Genomic DNA, 20,352 nt, shown 5'->3' on the forward strand with positions numbered 1-20,352 from the left:
CAACTTTTATAATCTCGTAATCTATTTTTACTTGAACAGCAAAAAGGTGGACATGAACTTCAAACCCTGCAGTCATTCTGAAAATTAACTTGATATTCTAAATGTGGGACTCTACTGATTTTATTTTTTACATAGAGATCTAAAGGCGACCTGGCCGAAATGGCTGGTATAAGCAAACGCAATTTTTTACGTCTCGTTCTTAAGCTCTCTGTCGTTATCATGACACTGTCTTTTAACAACAACACGGTGATGAATGGAATGATCGTTGCAGCTCAGTTGTTGGTCGAACCTTGGGATGTGCCTCTCAATGAAACATACCCATGTTTTGTTGACAATCGGGACGAAACCGGAGGAGTTTTCTTCAAAGGGAGCGTTGATTACACGTGTATCCTTCAAGTAACAGCATCAAAAGGAACCCTGGTTGAGCTACAAATATACGGATATAGTGACTCCACTGAACCAACGTTCCTTTACATTGAACGAAATGGAAACGTTGAAGACTGTATAAATAAGTATGTAGTATTCAATGTACAACCAGAAACGTGTAGTTCAACATTATTCGAGTCAAATTTCACAGTTAATTTGCAAGGTAAGGCAAATCTTTACATTGGCAAGGCACCTGCTAATGATACCTTATTTGGATGCCCGGACGAAGAAAATGTCCAAAATTATCACCATGGTAACAAAGTAAGTAGAAAACGATGTAGTTATGTTAAAGGGTACAACAACAAAGTTATGTGTGATCCACAATTTATCGATAACTGTAAGCTGAGGTTTCCAAAAAATTGTGCAGCTTATCTTGGTACCAGAGAAGTAGTGCATGAAGATTGCGCACATGGTCAAAACATCACTGCTGTGATCACCTACCCTCTTTACACAACCCATTTAGATTTATCAGAAAATGACATTGTGCAAGTGTCTGACAACTTTTTCAAGACTTGAAATATTTAGAGGTATTAAATCTGGAGAATAATCGTCTGTTTTTGCTTAATCCAAACACATTTCGGAGGTTGCCACACTTGGAACAACTGAACCTTCGTAAAAATCAGATAGCAGAACTGGGGTAGAATCATTCCAAGGCTTGTACACTCTCAAAATACTGCGACTTGATTACAATTGGTTAAGCACAGTACCTCGTGAAATATTTCAAGATTTGAAGAAGATGGAACAACTGTTCCTTGATAACAATCATATGTCAGATTTTGAAATGTCTATGCTTCAAGGTATGAACAACCTTAAAGTTTTGCAGCTAAATAACAATTTCGTGAGTACAATACCCGATAACATTGTTCAAGAGTTGAGCGCTGAACATTTCAGTGGTTTAAGTAAACTTAGCGTTCTTTTACTTCGCGGTAACGAATTAAATACCCTACCCATTGGGTTATTTAAAGAGTTGGTAAATTTGAAAACACTGGATCTGCATCAAAATCACATATCAGAACTAAGCACATTAATGCTCCAAGGTTTAAACAATCTCACAATACTGTGGCTTAGTGATAATCTCTTAAGTACATTACCATATGGTATATTTCAAGATATGAGAAATTTGGAAAAACTCTATCTGAATGAAAATCTGATATCAGATCTGGAGGTACAAATATTCCAAGGTATGACAAATCTCAAGACATTGCAGGTAGAGAGAAATGTGTTGAGTGCATTACCCGATGAAATTTTCCAAGATTTGATCAATTTGGAAAAACTTGACCTGCGTTTTAATCAAATAAAAGAGTTGTCTGCCAAAATATTCAGTGGTTTAAATAGACTTAGCGCTCTTTTACTTACAGGTAATGCATTGCGTACATTACCCATTGGGTTATTTCAAGATTTAACCAATTTGGAAACACTATATCTCACTGAAAATCCTATGTCAGACATGAACACACTAATGTTCCAAGGTTTGAAAAATCTAAAATTACTAGACCTTGCTATGACTATATTGAATAAATTATTACCTGATGGGATATTTCAACATTTGATACATTTAGAAAGACTAGTCCTATACAGCAGTCAGATATCAGATCTGGATGCAGGAATGTTCCAAGGCTTGAAAAAACTGAAATACCTCAGCCTGTCCGACAATATAATACGCAAATTACCAAGTGGGATATTTCAACATTTGATACACTTAAAAACTTTAATACTCTGGGATTGTATGATATCAAATCTGGATGTAGGAGATTTTCAAGGTTTGAATAATCTCGAAACACTCAACCTAATTGGTAATTCATTGAGTAAATTACCTGATGGGATATTTCAACGTTTGATAAATTTAACAAGTCTAAATCTCGGCGCTTGTAAGATATCAGATCTGGATTTAGGAATTTTCCGAGGTTTGAAAAATCTCCAAATCCTGCTTCTTCATCAAAATTTATTGAGTACATTACCTCATGGTATATTTCAATATATGAGAAATTTGGAAAAACTCTATCTTGATCAAAATCAGATATCAGATCTGGATGTAGGAATGTTTCAAGGTGCGAACAATCTGAAATTACTATATCTTAATGATAATTTATTGAGTAAATTACCTGGTGGGATATTTCATCATTTGATTAATTTGGAGACATTGGTGCTTTAAAAAAATTATATATCAGATCTGGATGTAGGAATGTTCCAAACTTTGAGGAATCTTAAAACTCTCTGGCTTAATGATAATTTATTAAGTAAATTACCTGGTACAATATTCCATGATTTAACAAATTTCAGAGACCTGCATCTTGAAAACAATCATATATCAGATCTGACAGTAGGAATGTTCCAAGGTTTGAACAATCTCAAATGGATTTCGCTTTCTAATAATTTATTGAGTACAGTACCAGATGGGGTATTTCAATATTTGATCAATTTGAGGAATCTGTATCTTGGTAAAAATCATATATCTGACCTGAACGTAGGAATGTTCCAAGGTTTGAAAAATCTCAAAACCCTTGGGCTTTCCGATAATTTATTGAGTATATTACCAGTTGATATATTTCGATATTTGATTAATTTAGAACAATTGTATCTGCACGGAAATCGAATCTCAGACATTGATGTGATAATGACTCGAAGTATGTCAAACCTTAACAGACTAACCCTTTCTCGTAATGATTTAAGTAGTGTTCCTGATGGGATAGCTAAAGACTGGATACATTTGGAAGAACTGAACCTTAATGGAAATCAAATACCAGAACTTGACCTGCTGACGTTTAAAAGTTTGAAAAATCTTAAAATACTCTCGCTTTCTGAAAATATCTTAAGAACATTACCTGACGGGATATTTAAAAATGTGATCAATTTAAAAAGACTGAACCTCGATGGAAATAAACTATTGCATCTAGACGCGGGAGTTTTCCATGGTATGAAAAATCTCGAAGTGCTTTTACTTCAAAACAATGTCTTGAGTTCAATACCTGATACACTATTTCAGGATCTATTTAAATTGAAGGAACTTTTCTTGGGTGAAAACGAATTTCTTACATTCGATGTAGGTTTATTCTCCAATTTAAGGCACCTTGTCGTGCTGAGAATTAATGGTAGTAAGTTAACTGAATTGCCTGATGATATCTTCAAAAACGTGTCAAATTTGAAGGTACTCTATATTAACTCTAACCAATTACGATTGTTGAACCAAAATGTGATGGAAGGTTTAGGGAAGTTGGAAATTCTTGATATATCAAACAATTATCTGACAAATTTAGATCGTGACATATTTAAAGACACAGTCAGACTAATTCTTGTTGATTTGTCAGCAAATAAATTAAAGGAAATTCCAAACATACAGCACCTGATACGTCTGGAGTCCTTAAATCTGTTAAACAACACGCTAACCAGGATAACTCGCAAATCCTTTTCTTCCCTGTCAAATGTCTTGGAATTGCTTGTTAGTCAACATGAAATATGTAGTTGCTATGTCCCCAGTCATATCAAATGTATTGCCGCAGGAGGTAGATCACCATATCTTACATGTGATAGGTTGCTTTCTGATAGACCGTTGGCAGTGGTAATGTGGCTCATTGGTATTAATGCACTTGGAGGAAATCTCTTTGTGCTAGTTGCCAGAAAGAAAATGTCTCAGAAAAATAAAGTGAATGCAATATTGCTGAGCAATCTTGCCGCATCGGACTTACTTATGGGAATCTATCTAATAATCATCGCTTCCGCTAATTTATATTTCGGTGATTATTTCCCAATGCAATCTCAAACCTGGAGATCTGGCATTACATGCAGAATTGCAGGAGCTTTGGCAATAATATCTAGTGAAGCTTCTGTGTTCTTTGTGACATTGATAAGCATTGACAGATTCATTGCTGTAAGATTTGCTTTTACTACTCACAAATTAGGGAAAACATCTGCCACAATTGTTGTGATTTTGACATGGATTATTTCATTTGCATTAGGCATTGTTCCATCCGCTTTGACAGAAAAAGTTTTTAAATTTTATGACAATTCTCATGTTTGCATTGGTCTACCCCTAACTTTGACAAAAGTATACATGAATGAAGACATTGAAAGAGACATCAATGTGCATTTCAAACTGTATTCCCAGTACTCTTTTAATAGCGAATTCAAGGGTATGACTAATGGCCTCTTTTATTCAACAGCCGTTTTCCTAGGCCTCAACTTTATATGTTACCTGGTAATACTTGGCTGTTATATTGAAATAGTGAGGGCAGTTCGCAAATCCGCCAAGCGATCTGGACGTAGCCTTGAAATGACTGAACAGATCAAGCTTACAACAAAGGTAACAGCCATAGTTGCGACAGACTTCTGCTGTTGGGCTCCGATAATCATCCTCGGGATCTTAGTTCAAACCAGAGTGATTACTCTACCCCCATCTGTATTTGCATGGTGTGTTACAGTTGTGTTACCTATTAATTCTGCCATTAATCCATATCTGTACACCATTGCTGACCTCATTTCTGATTATAGAAAGAAACGGCTATTAAAAACATGTAATGAAGCGTCACCTGTTATCTAATGTAAATGAAAAATTCATGATAAATTAATAGGTCTAATGTGATATTAATAATGAAGCCAAATGCATAGATCAATTATTCACTATTTTATATTTATATGACATCTGCTCAGGTTTTCAGATTGCTTCGAAAGTAATGTATAGGAAGACCATCCGCTATGAAGAAGGTCACTTCGAGACTTACTATCTACAAGATGTTATGGCAGCGCGGATGTGGTCACGAGCGTATTTATAAAATGTATTTATAAATATAGTTGAAGCATATACTGTCCATAGGCCTGCGTGCCAGCATACTATAAGCTTTTAAAGCTTGCTCAATTAACCTAAGGTGAACATTTGAATATTTATACGGTCCATTTGAATGTTCTTAGTTCATTTGACTATTCATAAGGCCCATTTTAAGATTTACCCAACACCATAAAGAAGGATTATTCTAAAGGTACATTTGAATATCCATGCCGTCATAAATGAATATTCATCAGGTACATTTGAATATTCTTAATATTTGAATATTAGAAGGTCACCTCAATATTCAATTCATGTGATCCATTTTAATATTCATAAGGTGTATTTGACTATTCGTAAGGTACATTTTGAATATTCATCAGGTATATTTGACTATTCATGCTGTCATCATTGACTGTTCAAAATGTACAGTTGAATATTCAAAAGGTACATTTGCATATTCATAAGGTATATTGTAATTTCAGAAAAGCTTTCTATACAAGACAGCTTGGATATTGTTTTTGTTCAATAGGAAATGACCGATTTCAATTCAAATACTTTTCAATTACACTTCCTCCTCACCTTCGTTGTTCGGAATGGCTTCCATAATATCAAGTTACCGTCAATATTGTATTCATAAACTAAGCTGCTTTCAAAATTATCAAGATTTATGTAACAATTAGACCTTTACACACTTTACGTACGTGACATTTTGAGTTGTGACTGTGTTTAGTTAGAAAGACAATGTGTTAAGTTAAAAAAATAAGTAAAGTATAATTTTCATCAGAAATATTTGGAATAATTGCCCAGTGGATTTACACTAACAGTAATATTAACTTGCATCTTTGTTTAAAGCTTCATGGGAAAGGATGACTTTTTGAAAAATCACTTATTTTACATAATTGCCATTTTCTCACCGATTCAATGTCAATGTGCTATTTACATGCATTATTTCAATATCTTAAAAACATAAACACTTAGCTTTAGTCCGACACTACAATATGGATATCCACAAGTATTTCCACAAGTATTTCTCTGAAAATAGTCGACAGATCACCCTGAACAATACTGAGTGAATACCATATCTTTCACACAGTATAGATGAGTTGACCTCAATGTTTATCAACAAAGGCAAGGGACCGGTATATCTTTATGATTGAGTGAGCCCCATGCAACCACTACACTGTTTAATAATCTTATTGTGATGTGGCGGGGGTTTTTAAAACACGAGCCCTGAACAAAATATGATGCGCGCGCATACTGCCAGGCAAAAAACAATGGAAATTGTGATGATGCGTGCGCATACTGCCAGGCATTGACGTCAGTTAAGTCAACTCATCTATAGGGCTTTCGAATCTTAATTTTGGCGCTCTCATAAGTCATAAAAGCTGATTGAACTACCGAGATGAAATATCACATTATGATATGTGATCAAACATATTCAATGCAATGTCACAGTGTAATAATGTATTAAGCACCAAAACCAGATAAAATGTTAAGTAAGATGATTTATGTAATACTTGTAAAATAAAACTACACCAATAAACAGTCTGATTGGATTGTACAAATCGGGCCTCAGAAAAAAAAAGGTTTTTTCTTCTAACAGGAGAAGTTCGGTTACTAAAGACAGCTTTGCTGGTTGCAGTCACCTGTTATTATGCCTAGAAGAAATAAGATGTTGACCATCATTTATTTCGCGACTGGACCTGGAAGACTACCGTTAATTTGTGCTCTGATACCGGTTTGTATATTCCCATAACAGAATAAAGAAAGAAAAGCATGACTTTTTTTTTAATTTCCCCTCTATCCTTCTCTGCTGTTGTATTCTATAAGGAGGAGTATCACACATAACACAGTGTACTTTCACTTTGGAATAATTTAAGTCCATTTTGTTTTAAAACTAGAAAGTAATTTCACATTGTGTGGCAAATATGATTTTGAATGTCCCATCCATTATCCATTCAAAAGGAGCACACCCTTCCAAGGCTATATGATTAGGGGTTGGACTAAGGTTAGGAATTGATTTAGGATTAGGGTTTGCCTGTTAAGGGTATGTTAGGGTTAGGGTTGGGATTAGGGTTAGGTTAGGATTAGGGTTAGGATTATAATTACGGTTAGTGTTATGGCCCAGGTTTAGGGTTTAGGGTTATAGGGTACCGTATGGGAGGACTGGGGTCTGCAATTACCTCGGATAAAATACAGTTGTTTTTTTAACAAAAATTGTTGTCAGGGGGGGGGTGTGTGTGTGTGTGTGGGGGGGTTAATATGGCTATGTGAATATAAGCCTGTGATGAAGAATGTGTTCTTTATAGTACAAGGACAAATTGGCTCAATGCCACAGGCTATATGCATACCAATGTACGAGGGTTGGTCAATAATATCCGCAACTATTATTTATCTCCGCTCATGCATGACTTAGATGACTGTTACTTACGATCAATAAAGTTTGTACCTTTGTCTTTCAAAACACATAACAATTAGTATTAGAGTACCTTTGATTACGTAATCTCATTTGCATAAAGTCATTGCCTTATGTACACTGAAAATTGTCAACATTGGCGGTAAAATTTGAACTGTAGTTGAGGAACGTGTAAAAAGAAGAAGCAGAAGTAAGGACCAAAGCAGTTTACAAGCCTTATTTTTGGTATGAGATAATCTAAGTATATTCAATTGATAATTGTGAAAGAAGAAATGTATCCGTCAACTGATAAAGAAAGGGACCGTCTTTGAATTTCACCAAAAAATAGGCCTTAATGACAAACAAAAATTGTGTGAAAATCGTGAGTGTAGGTTACACACCTATTGTGCAATACTATTCCTACTGGAGATGCCTATTTGAACGTTTTCCATAACGCGTCATGTACACATCATAAACACGAACGATAGAATGCTTCTGTAAAGTCTTATTTTGACATTCAATAAAGTTGTACATTTATTGTAACCTTTCCTTACAACATCTTGGTCTTCTTTCTGTGATCATTGATGATCTAAGTTATGTTCTAGATGAGTACAAATACGATATTTGACGGTAGAAAACCGTATCATCACTGCATCTCCGTTACCACGACAGCTTACATGGGCGCAGCCACTTTGCTTTCTCCCAGAAACCATAGCGGCAGTGCAGATGCTGTGACAAACAAGTAGTCTATAAAAAAGGGAATTCTGACGGTAACATCCCGCCCCTCTAATTGGTATGTTCACAGACATACAATTACCAAAAGGCCAAATCTTTACATTGACAAAATCACTTTCAATAGAATGTCTAACATTTGAACGATAACATTTAAAACTTGAAATGTTTTGAACACGTAAACAATTAGTCAACAAACATGTTTAGCTAAATCTGGAAACTTTTCAGAAAAGCAGAACTAAATTTGGATCATGAATCTTCCATGATTTGAAAACATTAACCTGTGATAAACAGATCAAATAAATTTGAAACTCTTGCATGTTTTTGCAAGGAATTGGAGGAGGAACAGTAATTTCCTGATACCAAATCTCCTAACTAACCATTTGCAAATTAACTTTGTTGATTCACAAACAACTATGATGGATTCTTAACTGAAAAGATTATTTATGCACACCTGTGCTAATGATGCTCATTTGCAAAACATAATGGATCTCCATGTAGATCATAAAGTTAAATGTCTGACAGTTCACTTGCATCAATTGTTGCAGTTCGGTCTTAAAACAGCTCTTGAAGAAATCACATGTATGGTCCTTGCATGCATGTTGAATATAATAACACATGAAACTAGAAACATGTCTGCATGACTTCACTTGGAACTCAAAAAGTTTGCTTGAAAATGAATGAGAGGAAATAGCTTGAGAGCTACATTGACTAGACAAAGCAAACATATGAGATTTATCCAATATGATGCCATACACAATGTTGCATGCTTCACTGAAAACCTTTGAATATCTAAAAGCAAGGAATTTTAGCACAATAATATTGCTGAGCACAAGTGCTTACTGGTTACCAAACTTTATCATAGGCCTAGTTCTGATCACAAATCTAAATTACCATCTAAAATGATGGAAGTTTGTCCATTTGAGGCTAGTCATTTTTCTAGTCCTTGAATGTTCTATTTACATATTTGTTCCAACAGCAAAAAAGAAAAAAGGGGTTGCATACACGTTACAATCTACCGTGAGACTAAGAGGTGTATGCACTTTTAGTATTTTGTTGCTGAAAGAGAAAATAAAATAATTGTTAGTGTCATCTGAAATCTTCTGCAATGGTGGCTCAGCTCTATTCATCTGACATGCCGGTGAGATCAATACTATTACTTGAAGAAGATGTAGCTCCCACATTATGATCATTGTCCAACTTGTCACATAATTATTCCCACATAAAGCTCCACTCACTCGATGGCCATGTGAATTTATCATGGGCATGTAATGAAGCCTCTTTGATGTGTAACTTGGCACTGATGAAGTTCAGATGATTGTCTTGCTCTGTTGATACAATATTCTTCATTGCATGGTGGGGATGAGCTTGTTGACAAGTTGATGTGCACTTGGGTAAAATGCTGAGTTGCCAATTGTAGGTTGCCATGGTGCCGCTATTGTCTTACAGCTCTAGAAGTCATGTTGACATGGTGGATGTATGCAGGTGGGACTCTCATACTAATTTGTGTACATACTACCTGTGTAGCTGTGCCATTTACTGTTCAGTCTAGTTGAACTGGTAGAGTATGTGAACGACTATGGTCCTTTCTACTGTCCTAGTTTCTTCTTTCTTCACCAGTAACCCAGGCAGGGAGGTTGCTCAAGGGCCCGAGCCCGAGCCGAGGGTACCCGGTGCCGCACCTTACAACACCGCCCCCAAGACTATGCGGCGCGCGCGAAATGGGAAGGGCTCGTCTCACTGTCCCTTTCACGAACTGCTACATGTCCGGACATGTAGGTTTCGTGCCGCACCCATTACACGTACGTAGAAGTTCTAGTGATTCTTTCTGATATGGTTCACTGACAGCTACACAGTACACATGAAGTTAAACTTTCAATGTTTGGTGTTCTCTATAGTCCCCTGCTACTACAGTTTCTTGGTGCAATAATAGTTTCACTGCAATATATAATTGTCCATTCTTTCAGCCTCCACATTTCAATTGTAAAGGTTCTTATTCTTGATATTTCATTATCTAGTTGTAAACTGCAAATTCCTTCTTGCTTCATTCAGGAATTTTGTTGTCTCAGCTTTCTTTAGTGAAAATATCCTTTTTCACTTTGTTGACTTAGCTGATGGCATAGGCTTCAGGCTAGTTCTCTCTTTCTGTATGGCTTGTATTCAGTCATTTTAGTGTTCACTGCTTGTCACTTCACTCATACTCATCAATGTTGTGAAAATGTATTCAGGATTTGATTTAGTTACTCTAAGATTCTTGTTCCAAGAGTAAACATAACTTGGTCACAGGTCTGTTCAGTACTGAAGACTTGGTCTTTATAGATGCACTTCTGACAAGACCTTGGTTTCCAATATGGACCTGCTGGACTCTGCCCATTAACCATGCGTTTCTTGGGGCATTGTTGTCTACGACTAAGACTACATCGCCTACTTGTAGATTCCTTGTTGGTTGTAACCATTTCTGCCGCTTCTGGAGCATTGGCAAATACTCACGGGTCCATCTCTTCCAAAATACTTCTGTCAAGTATTGGATCTGTCTCCATCGCTTTCTGGCGTAGACGTCTCTTTCATTGAAGCTGCCTGGAGGGAGTGTTACATTGCTTTTCAACAGAAGTAAGCCATTCGGTGTGATGACATTCAGATCCCCTGGATCACTTGACACTCTGGTCAGAGGTCTGCTGTTCATTATGTGTTCAACTTCGCACATGAATGTGTGCAGCTCCTCCTCTCCTCGACAGGTCTTCAAGTATTGCTCTGTTAAGATGGCATTCAGTATTTTTCTCACTGTTCTAATATGCCTCTCCCATACACCTCCATGATGTGAGGCAGCTGGAGGGTTAAAGTTCCAAGTGATTCCTTGGTTTGTAGAGAATCTCTCTATTACCTCCTGGTCTAACTCATGAAGTGCTTGTTCTAACTCTCTTGATGCACCAACCAAGTTAGTGCCGTTATCTGAGTGTATTTGTTTCACTGGTCCTCTTCTACTCATGAAGCGCCTCAGTGTGTTTATACATGAACTTGTGTCCAAGTTGGTCGCTACTTCCAGATGTACTGCGCGACTGGCAAGGCATGTGAATATTACCCCGTAGCGCTTTCTTGTTGTCCTGCCTTGTTTAATCAGGAATGGACCGAAGTAGTCAACACCTGTGTTGGTAAATGGTGGTTCATCTGCCTGTAGGCGGTTGGCTGGCAAGTCTGCCATCTTTTGACTGCTCACAGCTGCTTGCACCTTTCTGCACACACCACACATTTCTTGACCAGATTCTTTACCACAACTCCTGCTTTGATAATCCAATACTTCTGTCTTAATTCAGCCAATACGTGCTCTCTTCCCTGATGCTTGTTGCTTCGATGAACATACTGGATTATCAGTGTTGAGATATGACTATTTTTGGGTAATATGATCGGATGCTTTGCAGCTTCTGTTATTGTGGCATGTCGCAGTCTTCCACCTACTCGCAACAAGCTGTCTTTCGTCATAACTGGATCTAAATTCGCTATGGAAGATCCTTTCTTCACATGGCTGGTGCCAGCTTGTAGGGTCCTGTATTCTGGAAATGTCTGTCTTTGTACGTACTTCAGAATGGCAGTTTCTGCCTTGTACATATCTTCAGTGGTAATCTTTCCACATTCTCTCTTTAGGGTCTCTTTGTCTGCTCCTTTAAGCTTCTTTTGCAGGTACTCCTTGAATTTGGTCCACCAAGCCACTGCTCTCTTCAACTTTACCCAGTCACTGTAATACTGTATCAAGTTGTCTGCAGCTTCTCTCACTTCACTTGCTTGGATTCCGCATACTGTTGTACCTGCTTCTGTTTTCTCATTTTTCCTATCTTCTGTCTCTGTCAAATCTTGATTGACTTCAGGCCAATGTTGTTCAGATTCCCAGAGGAAGGCTGGTCCATTCAACCATTCTGTCTTACCGGTAAGGTCTCCAGCATTCAGTCCGCGTGAAGCATGATCTGCAGGATTTAGCTTTGTGGGGCAATACCGCCACTGCTGGGGATCTGTGCTTTCTCTAATTATGGCAATTCTGTTGGCTACAAATACTGGGTATCTGGATTTCTCATTGTTGATGTACTTCAAGACAGTCTGGCTGTCTGACCAGAATGTAGAGTTACTGATCTCAATGTTAAGCTCTCTTCTTAGGGCGGTTTCTTGTTTTACAGCTAATGTTGCTGCCGTAAGCTCTAACTTCGGGATCGTGTGTGTCTTGAGGGATGTCACACGTGACTTGGCGGTAACAAATGCGCAATGTATTTGCTGATTTTCATTCACATATCTTAAGTATGACACAGTCCCGTAGCCTTCTTGGCTTGCATCAGCGAAGTGATGAAGTTGAGTATCAATCACGTTCCCAAAATCCTTAGGCTTGTAACACCTTTCGATCTTGATCTTCTCTATCTTAGGAAGGTCTTCTAGCCAAGTATTCCACTGCTTCTCTTGCTGTTTGCTTATGTCTTGGTCCCATCCAATCTTGTCTTTGGTAGATGCTTGGAGAATCTGTTTCGCCTTCAGGACGTATGGTGACGTGATTCCTATCGGGTCATATACCCGACTCAACACAGAGAGAACATTCCTTCTGGTTGGTCTTAGGTCGACGTCCTTTACTCCTACCCCTATCTTATCTTCCTCCACGTGCCAAAGAACTCCTAAAGTTCTTTCTGTTGGAAGGGCGTCATGGCTGAGATCGAGCTCCTTCACTTCCTTGGCTCTTTCTTTCACTGGGATCGCTTCGAGTAGCTTTCGGCTATTACTTAGCCACTTCGTCAGGTTGAATCCTGCATTCTTCAACAAGGCTGTGATGTTGCTAGCTATTTCTATTCCTTCTTCTTCAGTGGGAACCGACTTAGGAAGTCGTCAACATAAAAGTCGGTGTTGACTGCTTCTACTACTCTTTTACCATGGTCTTGTTCGTTATCATTGGCTGCTTTCTTTAGCGCGTAGCTGGCAACACTGGGTGAGGATGTAGCTCCGAAGACGTGTACCCTCATTCTGTAGGTTTTAAGGTCTTGCGCTGTGTCTCCATTAGGCCACCATAGATAGCGTAGCATATCACTGTCATCTTGTGGTACTCGTACTTGGTAAAACATTTGTTCCACATCCGCCATCATGGCTATTCTTTCTTCTCTCCAACGAAGCAGAACTCCATACAGGCTGTTCGTCATATCAGGTCCCTGAAGTAATTGTTCATTCAGCGATGTACCTCCAAAGGACACTGGACAGTTGAAAACTACTCTCACTTTTGGCTTGTGCGGATGTTGAACAGCGTGGTGTGGAAGGTACCACACTTTACCATCTCTACGGTTCAAATCTTCCTTTGGAACAGGTTCAGAATAGTTCTATATTCTCTAGTTTGTTCATGAATTCTGTATACTGCTGTTGCAGTTGTTCACTTCTATCCAGGCGTTTCTTCAACTGCTTTGTGAACATGACTGCTTGTGTCTTGTTGTTGGGAAACTGTGGATCATCCTCCTTAAAGGGTAATGGTGCATAGTAATGGCCATCTTCCAACTGTGTCTCTTCCATGATCTTCATGAATCTCCTGTCTTGTGCGATTTTGAGACCCTGACCGTACTTTTCTATTAGCAATTCCTTTGCCCTGGAGTATCCTTCTTGTGGATCTGCATAATGCAGACACCCACCTACCATTGTTTTTGGTATTCCATTGGTGTATTCCCAGAGAAAGTTAAGTCTATCTCTTGGGTCTGCAGTTCTGTCTTCCACTCCAAACTCAAATGATTTCATGAAGGATGGGAATTTCAGTGGGTCACCATCGAACTTCATTATTCTGTGTTCTGGAAGTGAAGCTCTTATTTGTTGTTGAATTAGTAACTGAGTCAGTTCGCTCAGCTGACTGGCGTGATCATCTTGTCTGTTCTGTAACTGGTCTCGCTGTCGCTGACCATAGTCATGTGGATTACCGCTGGCTGTCTGGCCTTGCTGACTATATTCATGTGTCACTTGACTGTTCTGTAACTGGTCTCGCTGTCGCTGACCATAGGCATGTGGATTACCGCTGGCTGACTGGCCTTGCTGACTATAATGTGTCACTTGACTGTTCTGTAACTGGTCTCGCTGTCGCTGACCATAGGCGTGTGGATTATTGCTGGCTGACTGGCCTTGCTGACTATAATGTGTCACTTGACTGTTCTGTAACTGGTCTCGCTGTCGCTGACCATAGGCGTGTGGATTATTGCTGGCTGACTGGCCTTGCTGACTATAATGTGTCACTTGACTGTTCTGTAACTGGTCTCGCTGTCGCTGACCATAGGCGTGTGGATTATTGCCGGCTGACTGGCCTTGCTGACTATAATGTGTGACTTGACTGTTCTGTAACTGTTCTCGCTGTCGCTGACCATAGGCGTGTTGATTACCGCTGGCTGACTGGCCTTGCTGACTATAATGTGTGACTTGACTGTTCTGTAACTGTTCTCGTTGTAGTGGCGTTTGATACATGTATAAACTGCTGTCATTGTCATTAGGCCCATCTTCAGGATGGATATTATCAACTTCAAGCCACTTCTTTATTGACGCAGCCTTGTCTACAGGTTCCACAAGACTGTCTACAGACTGTACTTGGGACATACGCCTGCCATCATGATCTTCACGCATGTCTAACACTTCCATTTTAGCCCTGGCGACTTCCATTTCAGTGTCTATCGCAAGCAATTCCTTTTCATGCTGAATCTCAAGCTCTCGTCGCTCGAGCTCTATTTTTCTTCTCAATGCCTTAGCTCGGCATAGCAATTCAGCCTTTTTTGCAATGGCATTTGAACGCCTGCTGACGGACGTGAACCCACTGGGTGACCTGCTTACTGACGCTGCACTGTATTTATATCCACTCATGATTCTTGTCTTGATTTGAATCTACTTCAATTATTTTAAAGTCAATACACATTTGGCACTGTCGCAGTGGCACTGTTTGCTACAGGACGGTATGGACTCTTTCTTTGGCAGCAAATGTTATTTTATTCTGTCCCCTCATGACATCAGACGTAGCAGTCATAATTTTCTCACAAGCTTATATTCATGTGATTTATTGCATCACAGTGACAACGGATTCTGATTTCTGTTGTACACCTTGAACTTCGTACTTCTATTGGTGCTGTTCTTTGCTTTACGAGTTGAGTTTTAACTATGTAGAGCCAATAGTTTCTAACACTGTCTAGTCTGTGACGTTTCACAAATTATTTTTCACATGATCGATGGATGGAGGGTGGCATGTTTCTGACGTTATTGTAACAGCAGGGTTCCACAACTCAGCTCTGCATAAACTACGGTACGTAAGCTTTAGTCACCAACTGACTGTAGTGACATTGTAATTCATATGCATGCACTCTTTCCACTGTTCATTAACAGCTATTAACGTCTTGGGCGTCCGTTTATCTCACGGATTACTACGGGATTTCCATAGGCCTATTTATAGTTCCACCATAGGCCTGATGTTGAAGTAAACAGCCTATTTGTTAGTACTTCACTCAGTCTAGTCTTTATCGGCTTTTACAGAAACATTGCATTGTTCTTTGAGTTTCGAATTCCTTCGGTAGAATGAGGTTTTCTACTAGAATGTAGGTTACACACCTATTGTGCAATACTATTCCTACTGGAGATGCCTATTTGAACGTTTTCCATAACGCGTCATGTACACATCATAAACACGAACGATAGAATGCTTCTGTAAAGTCTTATTTTGACATTCAATAAAGTTGTACATTTATTGTAACCTTTCCCTACAACATCTTGGTCTTCTTTCTGTGATCATTGATGATCTAAGTTATGTTCTAGATGAGTACAAATACGATATTTGACGGTAGAAAACCGTATCATCACTGCATCTCCGTTACCACGACAGCTTACATGGGCGCAGCCATTTTGCTTTCTCCCAGAAACCATAGCGGCAGTGCAGATGCTGTGACAAACAAGTAGTCTATAAAAAAGGGAATTCTGACGGTAACAGTGAGAAAAGAGCCCACAAGGTAGAAGCGAGAATCCAAATTATCTCCAAAATGAAACAAAAACAAATATGATTATTGGTATGGTATGAGAGATCATAGTCAGGACAATAGAAATTGTTGCAATAAAAATAGAAATATGCGCATGCGTTGATGGTAAGTACCAAAAATGTATGAAAAAAAGAAAATTTCATCAAAAAAGCGCTAAAAATATGACTAATACAAGGTTTGCCGAACAGTAGCTGTGTGCGTGAATTGCTATACTAACTCTAATGCTAAAATTAGACATATCTTTCGAAATTCAAATTTCTTATTCAATCCAGAGCCTCTCTATGGTGTGCTACTTTGATTACAAAAACATGACCTTTTGAAAACAAAGGGTTCATTAAGAAAGAAATGTTTGTAATTTCACCACTGGGACCTCCCTTTTTAATAATCTGTAGATACCCAATCGAACCAGGTACCATTTGTTAAATTTTGTCATCGATTAATCTTTCTATCTCTTGTTATGTAAAGAACAATGGGTGATAAAGTCTACTCAAAATTGGAGACATTCAACATGATCCCTAATCTTTAATAAAACTAGTATAGGTCTAAAAAGCGTACAGCATCATTTCTATGTTACCGGTCTATAAAGTCGCAAAACCGCGCCAGATTCCATACTTTTATTCTCGAGATATTTAGAATTATGTAACAATACTTCAATTTGGCGCGAGATTTTCTTAATTATTTTTCACCATAAATCAGGCAGTGCCCATACGCTATTGTGTTTATGCTAATGTCATTACGTAATCAAATATTCAATATCGCTAATACATATTTGTTTTGAAAGACGAAAGTACAAACTTGTATTTAGCGTAAGTAACAGTCATCCAAGTCATGCATGAGCGGAGATATACCATAGTTGCGGGAACTTATTGACTAGCCCTCGTATTATAGATCTACATATGAGAAATTTTTGGTGGATTTGCTTTTCATTGCAAAATTGCAGTCATTTTAAATTGTCGCAGTTTTTTAAATTGCAACTTTCTACGCACAAAATGACGTTTAATTGACTCGCACCATTACGCGTCTGGTAAAGCCGTGAAATTGTGCCTATATTTAGAAGTTAAATTCATCATGCAGCTATAATGTACACTATCACTATACTTGTCCATGTTATCAAAGATATGGCTATATGCAACTGTCAAATTCCATCCCCCCCCCCCTCATGGCCAGGGTACCAGGGGGAGGGGTGGCTGGGACTTATAACAGGGTTAAATTTCAAAAATGTTAAAACTCCCGGCCAAGTCCCCGACCGACGGGGTACGACACATGGCCGGCCCTATAGGGACAAGATTTGTGTCAATGCCCGTCTGTTATAAACTGCCCGGCAATTTCCGGGTACTCGGCAAGCAGGGGCTGGAGTGGGTCAGGGTTTCAATTGACAGGTGCATTATCAACAGCCTTTTTTTTCACGTGCATGAAATCTATAATCTGAACTACTGAACATACAGGCCTATGTACCCCCTCTCCTCCCCACACAATCATAATTACTCACATCACTAGTATCAATCACAGACATTCAAATTCCATCATGAAATCTAACCGGCTTTCATAGTACACTGATTTTCAAGTTCAAACGCCAGCTCTTCCACGATGCTGAATTCGACCATCATTCATGAGCAAACATAAGGGCGCACATCATTGAAAAGGATGCCAGTCTTTCTCTATAGAAAATGCTGCTTAAAATCATTAAACATTTCTTGATATCTGCCATCTGTGGTACACTTGTAGGATTTAATATTACTAATCATGACCAATCCAAATTTAGCCAAAATTATGCAAATTTCTGCTCATTTTAATGCTTACTTTAAGCCACCTATGGCTTTTTTCTGAGAATAGAAATGAATTTGGTTTGGTGTAATACGCCCGTATGCTAAGTAAAGATTTGTTCCAAGTCTACCATGTTATAATACTGATAATAACAATAAAAAAAAACCTTTTTAGACTGTGACAAGTCTGTCCTAAAACATTGTAGATCAACAATGCATGCATGTTTACACGTATGTGTAACTGTAAGCTTAAAAAAATTTGTGTACTCACTCATGTACTGTATTCACTATAAATCCATTATAACTTGACTTCGACGAAAACATGGAATTGAATCAGGCCTGAGTTAAATATATAGGCCTAGCCTGAGCACCTGACAATGAATGTTCACTTTCAACTTTTATTATTCGCCATTTCTGTTTGATTTGTTTTTCTTGGTGCATACCACTAGAATCCTCTTTGAACTTCATGTTCGGATCGATTGATGATTTTGCCAATGCCGATGGGAAAATTTGGTATCAAAATAAAGCTAATCATTATGTATAATGTTTTCATATTTATCTGTATACCATGCTAACAAACAACTTTTTTGTTTTATTTTGTCACGAAGAAAAACCGTGCGTCGTAGATATGTCAAACTATACTTTTCATGGATCCTTATGACCAGAGGATAACGATGGTGTGGGTTTTGAGCAAGTTTGAGTAACTTTGAACTTGATCACTGTGCAAACGTTCAATGACCTTTTCCCACTAAATATGGGTGCTCTTTAAATGGCTCCATAGTTTATAATGATTAGCTCTATAAGTACTGTATTTTTGCCAAATATGGCAAATTTAACATAATTTGCACAATGGTTACGGGAATCTATTGGACTAAATTTGGGAACTGTTGGTTCATGCTATACAGAAAGAAACGAATGAAAAATAGTAAATAAATTTAAGATATAGCTCTTAACAAATTAAGAACCATTCTTAGTCCGTGGGAGTGGTCTAGTTCGTAGACACATTTCTGATTGGACAATCGCATGATTTCGGGTGTCGTCTATCAGGCCGTAGACGACCCCACGTCATCATGCATCTTGATATTGCGTAACACGCTTGCAGAGGTGCGCGTATGTATCGCGCTGTATGCGTAGACTAGTGCGGAATACGCGAACGCGCTAGCAGTACGCGCAACAGAATACGTGAAGTTGTAAACATGTTTCGTTCATTTTATAATGAGGGGAATTTTTATGACGGTAACTTAGTTTTTGCTTAAAAAAATTGATTATGGTTATTAATATAATATTTAACTGACTAAGAATGAGAATAAACGACAGTACTTTTTATTTTGCCTATCCTCTACCTATGATAGACGACAGGCAGGTCCAATATTTTTAACGTAGTGGATACCGGCTGCGCCGGCATCCACTACTCAAAATATTGCACCCGCCTGGCGTCTATCACCCGGTAGAGGATAGGCAAAATAAAAATTCTATCGTTTATTCTCTAAGTGGCGCCACACGGGGGCACAGGGGAATGCCCCAATCAGAACTCTTGCCCCTGCCCCCCTGCCCCCCCCGTAAAAACCCAAAATTACGAAAATGTCCACTCTTTCAATGAGTTGAACGAAGGACAACCCGTTTTTAAGTGGAAAACACTCTAAAATGAAAGCAGGTACATTTTCTTTAGGCAATGTTCACTCTTTTGAGAGTATACAGACTACTTTTTTAATTATTCTATTAAAATGAAATTTTCCACTCAAAAAGGGGCTGTCCTCCATTTCACTCTTTCACTCCTTCAAATTGAGAGTACCCCCCCCCCCTCCTCGGGATAAGCAGATGTTGAATCGTTAATAATTGTTAATAGTTAAATATCACATTGGTAATTACGACATTTTGATATTTTGACGTTTACTGTGGATACATAATATGACAATCAATATCATTAAAGAACAATTCAAACAAAATAAATGACATTTATTGATAGCGCTGCAGAAATTAATAATCATAAAATATATCTGTGAAAACAGAGACATCTGGTCGTATATTATTTGCATATACCTCTACTTATTAATTTACCGAAAAGGCTGCTTTGAGCCTTTGGGAAATTTGCTAATGGGTTATTTTAACAAATCTGGTGTTTAAGGTGGTATTGGATGCATTTTCTAGAAATTAGGAAATGCTTTGAGCATGTTTTAAACAGATTAATTGAGTAGGGTAAAGTACACTGATCAATATGCCGTTTGTTTGGAGCAAATCGGACATACGGTTTCCATAATACATCAATTTATATGTTCT

The 20,352-nt window shown here is 38.2% G+C and overlaps 2 protein-coding genes across 2 annotated transcripts; both read right to left on the minus strand.

The window, feature by feature from the left end:
* Positions 1-10,557: 10,557 nt before the first annotated feature.
* Positions 10,558-11,511, minus strand: LOC140163604 (uncharacterized). Its single transcript, XM_072186919.1, has one exon. The coding sequence runs from the start codon at positions 11,509-11,511 to the stop codon at positions 10,558-10,560; it is 954 nt and encodes a 317-aa protein (XP_072043020.1).
* An 11-nt stretch (positions 11,512-11,522) lies between these two features.
* Positions 11,523-13,417, minus strand: LOC140163605 (uncharacterized). The gene is made up of 2 exons (XM_072186920.1): positions 13,202-13,417; positions 11,523-13,154 (listed from the first exon to the last, which is right to left on the minus strand). The coding sequence occupies exons 1-2, from the start codon at positions 13,415-13,417 to the stop codon at positions 11,523-11,525; spliced, it is 1,848 nt and encodes a 615-aa protein (XP_072043021.1).
* Positions 13,418-20,352: the final 6,935 nt, after the last annotated feature.

The sequence above is a fragment of the Amphiura filiformis genome, chromosome 11 (assembly GCF_039555335.1).
Source record: "Amphiura filiformis chromosome 11, Afil_fr2py, whole genome shotgun sequence".
Classification (NCBI taxonomy): domain Eukaryota; kingdom Metazoa; phylum Echinodermata; class Ophiuroidea; order Amphilepidida; family Amphiuridae; genus Amphiura; species Amphiura filiformis.